This window comes from Boleophthalmus pectinirostris, unplaced genomic scaffold, assembly GCF_026225935.1.
Source record: "Boleophthalmus pectinirostris isolate CB_2022bp ecotype Guang Dong unplaced genomic scaffold, ASM2622593v1 HiC_scaffold_15, whole genome shotgun sequence".
Lineage (NCBI taxonomy): Eukaryota > Metazoa > Chordata > Actinopteri > Gobiiformes > Gobiidae > Boleophthalmus > Boleophthalmus pectinirostris.
Genome location: NW_026571070.1, coordinates 17,819,564 through 17,829,538, shown reverse-complemented (window position 1 = coordinate 17,829,538; position 9,975 = coordinate 17,819,564). Strand labels below are relative to the sequence as shown.

At 40.1% G+C, this 9,975-nt stretch overlaps 1 protein-coding gene across 3 annotated transcripts in view; it reads right to left on the bottom strand.

Moving 5' to 3' along the window:
• Positions 1 to 613: 613 nt before the first annotated feature.
• The window catches only part of ctnnd2a (catenin (cadherin-associated protein), delta 2a), a 260,843-nt gene continuing 251,481 nt past the window's right edge, over positions 614 to 9,975 (bottom strand). For 2 of the 3 annotated variants that reach the window (XM_055150733.1, XM_055150734.1), the window contains 4 exons: positions 8,298 to 8,424; positions 4,009 to 4,140; positions 3,599 to 3,675; positions 614 to 3,033 (listed from right to left, as the gene is read on the bottom strand). In XM_055150733.1, the coding sequence (XP_055006708.1) occupies positions 2,608 to 3,033; positions 3,599 to 3,675; positions 4,009 to 4,140; positions 8,298 to 8,424 (762 nt within the window). In that variant the 3' untranslated portion in view covers positions 614 to 2,607. Of the gene's footprint in view, positions 3,034 to 3,598; positions 3,676 to 4,008; positions 4,178 to 8,297; positions 8,425 to 9,975 lie in introns of all 3 variants that reach the window. The other variant, XM_055150735.1, reaches the window with a different exon arrangement.

Sequence of the window (9,975 nt, the reverse complement as noted above, 5' to 3'; positions counted from 1 at the left end):
CTCCTATACACTACTATATGCAGTTTCCAGAGAACAACAATAAAAAGACAATCAAAGAACTGACTCTAAAGGAACACCATGGTCCTCTGATGTTTTGTTTTGACATTTTGAGACTGGATACCAAGGATCCTGCAAAACAGATAAACACCAAGGCTACAAAATATTTTTCAATTTGAATGTGAAATGGGCAACCGAGAAGGGTTAGAAAACAAATCATTGAAAACAAACAGAAACAGAAAATCTAGATATTTTTTTAGAATCTAGCACCATAAAATACCACCTGAGTTCATTCACATTGACAACGCCAATCAGAGTTTCTTCTATATGTTTGTGACACTGACAACACCACCGCTTCTGTTCACTGACAAAAATTAACATTAATTTCAAGTACAGCAGAATGAACAGAAGACTTTGATCACAGATGCTAAGTTTTGTGCCAGCCTTAGTTATGAGTTATGAGGTTGGCTCCAAGCTTCAAAAGTTTATCCAATATTTTCCCTGCCTTCATTTGTGTACTACCCTGCCCAAAAAAACAAGGTTAGATTTTCTGTAGCAAGCTTAGTGTTACTGGCAGTGTAAGCAGACCAGTGATAAAGTATATGAAGACCACATGTTGATTGCAAAGAGTCTTTTATTTTCTTTGTGTTCAAGTACGGTCCTCTCTCAGCAGGGTCATCTAAGAAGCATTGAAACACAATAACACACAACTCGCACCAGAGCCTGAGCATGTTCAGGTGGGATATCTCTTTTGATTAGGCATAAAGGGGGGGCTCCAATCTGCAGTTTCCACATTTAGGTCAATAGAACAAGTCCTGTTGTACACCACGTTTTCTCTGCGAACATTTGTTGCATTTCGAGACACGGACATCTGCACATAAAAATCATATATATATATTTATATTTATGTTCATATATTTATAGATTTGTCATTCTATATCAGCAATTCATTCTAGTGATTTTAACCTTAGGATTTTCTCGTTGTAAAACTGGACAGCCAGTCAGTAAGAATGCCTTTGATAGACATTGATTTATACAGGATTGCACACACACGCACACTGTACACTCAACAGTAGTCACATGCATGCATAGATACTCGCACCCCAGTTTACATGGACACACAGGCACGCACCACTCACCAGCCATTCACACCCAGCCCACACAGAGAGGCAGATCTGTACATTTATGTGATAGCATGTCTCCTCCTGATCAAAACACACGGAAATCAAAGTTTGAAAGAGCAGAGGATGTTTTGTCTGTTTGTAAACTTCGACAGTATATCCTGTTACGAATGTCCCTTAATGTCTCTTTAAAGTCCATGATAAGGACTGGTCCGTGAGATGTCAAAGTTTGGCACAATGTTGATTCTCTGTCTTTCTCTGCAGTTGTACAATATTCATGTGGCTCTTACAGAGGGCAAGTTGGTTTCACACAATGACAAATCACTAAAAAGTTAACATGGCCAATAAGACTGTATCCCCAAAGTAAAAGACACTGTGTGCTTTAAACACATTGTTGAGGCAGTGAAAATGCACTTCTGTTGACTGGGCTCTGGAGCGGCGTTACTCAATCTGATGCTCTTATGCAGAGGAGGACATTTTAGCTTATTCACGAATGTAGTAAAAAACAAAAATACTGCTGGACATCCTCTTTAGCTGGACAAATAACACAGGTTTTGTCTGTATACTGCTTCTTGGTTGTCATTTGAAGGATTGTGTTTGCTGCTTGTTGGGAAAAATGGTTTCATAAACGACCCCATCAAAAATGTGTAATATACACACTATATTACCTTTGAACTGTACAAAGAAAATGGTTTAAAAAGATTCCTCTTTGTTTGCTGTTACATTTTAGAAAAGTACAAATGAAAAGAAGCAAAAAAACAGTGACAAAAAGAAGTCTCTCGTAGATGACATTCCTTCAAAACAAATTGAAAAGACTGTGTAGGCGGCAAGGCCATTGCGACAAATAAGAGGGGATAAAAGCAGTGCTACGTTTCTCACTTGAGTGAAATAATAGACATCCACGACTTTGTCCAGTGTGCTTTCATCTTCCCTGTGCTTTATATCCCTCCTCATAAACCCTCATACATCTGTGTTTGGTCCTTTATCCACGTCTGTCTATGCTAAAGGTCCTGTGACTTTCTACCATTCAAAGCATCAATAAAACATTCCTACATTCCTGCATCCCTCTCTCTACTCTTTCCTGTTTGGCTGTTTTCATCATTGCAACTTTGCCCCTTCCACTTCTCTTCCACTACTCTTCATATACAGTAGCACCCATTTGAACCCATCCCTTATCCTCTTATGGTGCAAAAAAGCTGACTATGAGGAAATAAAGCAATTTTAGGGTAAAAAGTAAAATGCCGGCATGCACATGCACTGTCTCTCTCTCTCTCTCTATCACACGCTTTCTCACCTGAACTTTTTGACTTTGTAATTTGCTCCATACCCTTCCACTGTCTTTTGAGTTTCCTTTTTAAAATGCCACTGAACCTACTCTTTAACCTTGAGTTTGCTGCAAAAATAATCCCTTTCTGACACACATACATACACACAGTCTCTCGCCCCGCACTTGTTTTTTTTGTTTTGTTTTTTTAAGTTTTAAAGTAGATTACACCCAAGAGTCAGGAGAGGCCGGGTAGTGGCTGGTCTCGTAGTTCAGTTCGCTGTATGGCCTAGAAGCTGAGTAGAAGTCTACGTAGTTCCCGGTGGATTTGAGACCTAGGTGCATTCGCAGATCCTCTCTTGGGTCCCGCGGGGGTCCAGTGGAGTTGGGGGGCTGCTGTGGTTGGGCTTGGGGCTGAGCTTGTGCCGGAACCTGGGGCTGCGGTTGGGACGGCGCTGGGGGCGGAGGGGGTCCCTGGTCGTCATAGAAGGCCTCGTCAAAGCTGCGACTCTGGCTGTGCGGAGGCGGCTGTGGGGGCTGAGGCTGTGGAAAGGAGGGTGGGGGAGGATAGGGGTCGTAGTCTTTTAGCACGGCCGCAGATGGGCTGTCCTGCTGGGGTTGGGGGGGCACGACACAAGGCTGAACAGGAGCCTGGTAAAAGGTTGTGGGGAGTAAATTGCAAGAGAGGAGCAGTGGTGAAGAAAGAGGAGGAGGAAAGAATGGAAAGGCAGAGAGAAAAAGAGAGAGAAATGCGGATGATGAGATAGACAGAAGTGGAGAGGCCAGTGTCAGATACACAGCAAGCAGGAAAATCCCAGGTTTGAAAAGCAAGTACAGAGGGTAAAAAAGGCTTCGATAGGAATCAAATAGGATGGGGCTCATGCTGTGAATTCTCCATTTCATGCAGGTATTGAAGGGAAGGGCTCATCTGCTGCACTATAACTCTCAAAGACAGGAGACATGGTTGCCCGGAAGGCACTGGCATATGGCACAAAACAGATCTACTTCTATGAAAAATGTTATATATAGCACTGAGCAAAATTTGCATTCAAATAAGCTATATTTCAGATAAAATTTCAGATTAAGGATATTGAAGATCCTTTTTGAGGCTATACTCAAGCCCTAATAAACGATAACCGTAAAATGAAGTGTAATGGCTATGTGCACTGGCTTTAACCTATGTGTAACTATGTAAAAGGAAGTATTAAGGACTCACCTGGTTCTGCTTGATGTCATCACTGGTCGTCAGGTAGGAGTTTCTGAATAACGTAGATGTCCCACAGGATATTTGAACTGAAATGAGAAATATAAATATGCAACATCTGCTACTGGATCTGCTTTCTGTTAGATCGAAATGAAAGTATAAAATTCATTTCAAGTTAAAAAATGGAAGGTATAAGGAGACAGCTGGAAACCCCCAAAACTCATATTGGAATAAGAAAGAGCGGGGGAGATAAAGAAAATCAAGGCATATCAGTGAGCGAAAGAAAAATGGAGCGAGGTGCAGAATGAGACAGTAAAGGGCAGAGAGTGAGATGAGAAATCTCAGAGGAAAACAGAGGCAAAAGAAAGATTAAGAGCAGGGATAAAACTACACTATTTAATTTCTGCCATCACAAAACGCACCTGCCATGCCGTCTTTGCGGGACGTGTGCTCTCCCTTGCTGCTATGGAAACCGGCGTTGGTTGCAGTGGAGTCGTAGTCCATCTTGCGTTCCTTCAGACTCATCATCTCTCGGGGGGAGGCTGGGGCGCTCGCTACACCCATGCCCAGGCAGACACGCACACACACACCCGCACGCACAAAAGCAACACAGTGAGCAATAATCAGGCACGGAGCAGACAGCGGGAGCGTTCACACAATAATGGGCTTTTGTGTGTCCGGGTCCTCAAGGTGCCCAGTCATTATTCATCATTTAGCTTGTCAGAGGAAAGGGTCACCTACAACATGTTTAAAAACGCCTGGGAATTCACTCATACATTCAGGACCACCAGCTCCAGACACATGAGCTGAATATCAAATAATGCACGTATATACCATCACTTTTACTATATTTAGAGCTTTGAAACTACAAGGAACAAAAACATTCAAAAAGGAGAAAATGGAAAATGTGTGACTTGCATGCATGTGTTTTATCCATGGTTTCATCTGTAATATGCATGTCTTTGGGAATAGTTGAACCTTGGTTAAAAGTTTGTAAGGCTTTTAATTTATTAATTACGAAAGAAGGAATCCCAATTAGTTACATACTAATTGTAGCCCTATTCAAAAAGCATAAAACCTTAATTTCATTAGTTATTTTTCATTTGGCAACTTTAGGAACGGCTGAACTCACCATTCATTTATCTTTAACTCTTAAAATGTTTCTTCACAGTTTAAAAACACAGATTTCCAGAATTTTAACCATAAACTTAACATAAACTATTGCAGTGAGCCTTGTTTTTTGGACTTAAAATGTTCGTGTTAACCAGCTACCCATGATCCTTGAGTTTTTATTTCGCTATTTTGTCCATAAATAAATTCCTTTTCCTAAAAACACTGAACTCTGCTCCAATTTCGCCGCTATAACTGCTAGCCTCATGAGTTTCATTTGACTGGAGCTGAACGCTATGGGTGACGTCACACTCCCTTAGGCCATTTCTTTATACAATCTATGATTTTATTAACTCACTGACAGATAAGGATAAGGTCAAGATGTCAGTACACATTTTCACCAAGTCACTTTTGCATGTATGAATCACAGTACTTTTTGATTTTAATATTTCGAAAAGAGGTTATAATAATACTTTTTTAGTCTTGTATAGCTTTCATGTGCAAAGTGATGTTCAAATGCATGCTTTATTCATAAATGAGGGGGTACACTATGTATAATCACAGGGTTGAAACTTAGACACATGCATTGACTGTTCACTCTTTCAGCATGAATCACCAATTCACTAAAGCGTCTATAAATGGAAATAAATATTAGTTGGACAGACCTTTAGTAACACAGGGAGAACATGCAAACACCTTCAGTTTATTGGTTTGCTGCCCCTGGTTCCATCCATGTCTTTTTTTTTGTTGTTATTCTCCCACTCCCTCTACCTCAAACATAAACTCAGCCTTCCATATTGTAATCCCTTATTGCATACTTAAAGTGCTTACTCAGGGCCTCTTATCTAGACACAGTGAATTGCCACTATCCTGCCTACCTGTGTATCAGCCTCTTCAGTCTGCTTGCCTAAACATTCCTTTACTTGATTCAGCGTATGCATAATATTTAAGAGTCATATCAAACCTATTGCTTATCAAAGTCAAAGGCGCTCTATGGGTGAGCTGTATTCACATAGAGCACCACAGAAACAAGATGAATGGTGGTTAGCCTTGTACAAAGAAAAAAGACTAAATCATTTAGCTGAGACCAGATTTTTCTTTTTCAATTTACTGCAATTTACCTACAATTATGACAAATTCTGAGAAACTTCCTGTCATTGGAAATCAGACTTCTCTGACTTATGCTTCTAAGAGCAGTACTGCAATGCACAAACATGAAAATTGCTTTAGAAAGAGGCATTTTCCACAACACTAACACGCCATTATTCTATCATAAATTAATTAAATTACAACATTTTCTTTTAAGTGAGAAGAATCCCAGATGTCTTCTCAGAAAAAGTAGATATTTATTCCGATAAACTGCAAGATCTTTGTCATACTCCCTCAGAGCATCAACACAAGTAGAATTACAGACTGCATGATGACTAAAAGGTTTGCTTTTATTTCAAATTGAACAAATCAATGAAATTTAAGTGAGTGAATGACTGATGAAACAGAGGTGTAATTGAAAAGTTTGGTAAGGTACTGACTCATTTGCTATTTGCATACTGCTGTTGTGTCCTTGGGAAAGACGCTTCACCCACCTGCCATGTACAGGTGACTGGCCTGACTGTGTGTTCATAATATGATATATAATGTATGATAATGTATTTAATGCTAATGGTCAAAGAGGCTGCAGGCTCCTTTAAGTGTGAGAGTCGTGTTGAGGGTTGAAAGAACAATGAAAAATTTTAAGCAACAATGGCACATATCTACAATAAATGCAAGACTAATGCATTGTTATTGTTATCTAAATACTCTAGTGTCCAATGACTAACTAATTATTAATAAATTATAGAGTTATTTTTTTGTTATACATTGTAATTATTTGTAATGAATACTCAAAATAAAGCAAAAAAAAAAAAGTTGTGTTTTCATTCACACATCATCACATATCATTAGTCTGTCTATTTCTAAAGTCCAAAATGTTCTGTTCCAGCTTGTGATGTCATATAGTGATATAGTTTTCAAGTTAACAACTAGCATTTATTAACTAATATAATAATTAATATAATATTAAAACATAATTTAACTTATCAAATGCACTGCAGATGTTTAAATGAAAGAATGAGTGGGTGCTCTTGGTAGTAAGTTCTCAGTGTCTATAAAATATTGGGAACTAGTCCACTACTATAATGAATGCAAAAGTCTCTCTTTATGTCTCCTCCTTTGCCCTCCTTGCAAATTTCCCTCCCATGGTGCATTTCTGTAGCTCTCTGACTCCTCCTCTCTCAGTTTGCCTGCACGTACATCATTACTCCTCCTGCTTTGATCCATCTCTAAGGGGCTGAATGGCAGACTGGAGCGTATGCAGAGAGGAGATAGAGATGCATATGGCCCAGTGCATACTGTAAGAATGTGAGAGAGCGCTGAGGCAGCCAGTGAAGAGTGAGAAATGAGAGCAAGAGGTGAGAAGAAAGCATGATTACCAAAAGGAGGGAATGAGACGCTCCAATGGCTCCGTGCGGATGAGTGGAGAGACAAAAGGGAGGTGCAGATAAGTAAGAGGTGAGGAGGCTGTTCCATCACCAACTCTTCTATTACAAATGTCCACAAATTGCTCTCTCTTCTTCTATAATCTGAAAACTGTGTATTTCCAATGTCATTGGCCAAAGTCAAATCCTCATCCTGAGTGTCCTCCCTGCATTAACCGTGCTCCTATCCATAATTCTTCGTGCCTACTTGCGTTCTCTCCCTCTGTTTATCTGTCCTCCCTCTTCCTCTGTCCTTCCTTTCCTCTCTTCTCTGGGTCCTTGAAGACCTCTCTAAGCCGGGAGGAAGGAAAAGTATTTTTCTGCCTCATCAGCTTGCTAAGCCCAGTGTGGAGAAAGCAGAGCTAAAGGCCTTTCTGCCACTGATGCTAACAGCTAATGCTAGTGCGCCCTATGCAGAGCATGAAAGCCAGTGGGCCCGGGCTAAAGGCTAGCTATAATCATACTTCACTGGATGAACGCTTGTGGCTGGCACTGATGCTAACAGTTGTTAGCTTAAGACTGATGGACTGGTAAGTGTTGATGCCACTGGCTCTGAAATAGAGTCATTTCTATTTTATAATGTATATACACTTAGGTTTTATTTATTTTTATTTACTATACTGGGACATTCAGTAATCTTTCTCTGCTTATCCTCTCTAGTAGCTCCGTCTTTGTTTAGTACACAAGAGCCTGATATGAGGACAACTCTGGATCATAACTGCACCTGCAAATTTACACTGACTTCAGTCTTTGATCGTTGCAACAAACATGTTTAGTTCTTAGTGATTTTGCTTCAAGCGAAAGAGTCTGCAAACTTTGTTTCTCAGTTGGTCTGGACAAAACCCAAAAAACATGAAAGATGAAAGCGGAGGAATATTTGGGTGCTTCTTTCGCATCTTTCATCCTGTTAAAGTAAAGGTTCTAATTGGATTATTAATTGGCTCTGCTCATTCTTAAACAGCTGTGGTCCATGGTCAAACACCTTTCTGTCAGCAGTGAATTCTTTTCCTTGTTTAGTGTCTCACAGATGGATAGAGCAGAGGACCCTGACACACACTGCATGGGCTGGATGCTTGTGTGATGCTCACCAGAGCGGTTATTTGGAGACGTCCTGACAGGAGAGACAGAGGGGGTCCGCGACGAGGAGTAAGGCCTCTGTCTGTCCCTCTCTATCGTTGATGCAGAGCCCACAAAGTGATACTGAGAGTAGCCGTCCTGCAAGCACACACAAGCAAAGGGAAGATGGACATATTAGCATCAATCATGTACAACACTGTGGTGACTTTATCTGGTATCTGCTTGTTGGGCGATCATGCTGTTTTTAGAGTTTAAACCCAAAATGAAATTGCAAGAAGCAGAAGGCTACTGTTAAAAAAAACAAAACAAAAAACCCCAAAACAAAAACAAAAACATTACCAAGACAGTAATAAATAGAGATGTAGAGGCCTCATAGTACTCACAATACAAAGCCCTGGCAGTCTTTTTATTGAAATAAATATTCTAAAAGAAAATTAATAGCATTCATGTTGGAGAAGTAGAACAGAGGTCCATGGTCATTGTGGTATTGTTATGATTTGGGTGCTGCTACAACAAAACAATGTATTTTAGGCAAATACTGGCCATACCGGCTGGTCAAAGTCTGGTCTCGTCTCTGGTGATCTCAGAAGCTAAGCAGGGCTGGGCCTGGTTAGTTCAGTACAATCAGGTTCCACAGTGGAGTGCTAGTGGTCGTTGTGTCCTTAGTCAAGACACTTCACCCACACTGCCAAATAAGTATGTGGTGTGTGTGCTAGTGCTGGTGGCGGCGCAGACTGGCAGTCTACTCCAGGGCAGCTCTGACTAAAATAGCAGCTTACCGATAGTGAGTGTGGAGTATGAATGATGCACTGTAAAGCGTTTTGTGTGTCTTGAACGACTTTATATAAATGCAAAGATTAATTAAAATGAATTTGCTATTTGAAATACAGTGCCTTTGATACAGCAGTATGACCATTTCTCAGTAAGTCAGTTTTGCAATATGACTATTTCACAGTTCTTGTCACATTGCCTTCCTATTGCAATAACAGTCCAAGTTACAGAGAGACATTTCGAAGGTAATGCAAAGAGACACTAGGGTGAACCAGCAAAACAATGTACATGGAGGAGGGGGGTTGACTTATGTTGTCTTATCCAAAAGTGAGATTACTGCAACTGAAAATTCTGAAATGTTTGATGCTGTTTCTGAGAGAATAACAAACACAGTGCATAACATAGCCATGCTTTGTTATAGACATCAATGAGCCTTATTGGAAGCCACATAAACAGAATTGGCAATAAATAAGAAATGTCACAAGATAGAAAAAAAATTACTGTGCTTGCTAATAATTTAAAGTAGACAGCTAACCCTTGTACATACTTGAAACAATTAAAACAGAAAGGAGGTGTGAAGTGTATTGAGTTCATTAACATACTGTAGGTGAGTTATGTAGTTAATGCAGACATTACAAGACACTTACAACCACTCACACAATACCAATTAACACGCCTGTATTGAGCCAGGGGGAGTAAGATATTGCCACTGTTAAATCTGAATAATAAAAAATAAAACAAGTAATGATTTGGTGAACGCAATTACTGCCATGCCAATGACTTTGTATCTATATTAGTCTAAACGTGATTGAAGAAAAACCCTTTTCACAAGAACGGATTGAGAGAGTCAACAATCACAGAGCTGGAACCAATTCAATTTAGCATTAAGATAATTAGCTACCTCGGAAAGCTAGGCCC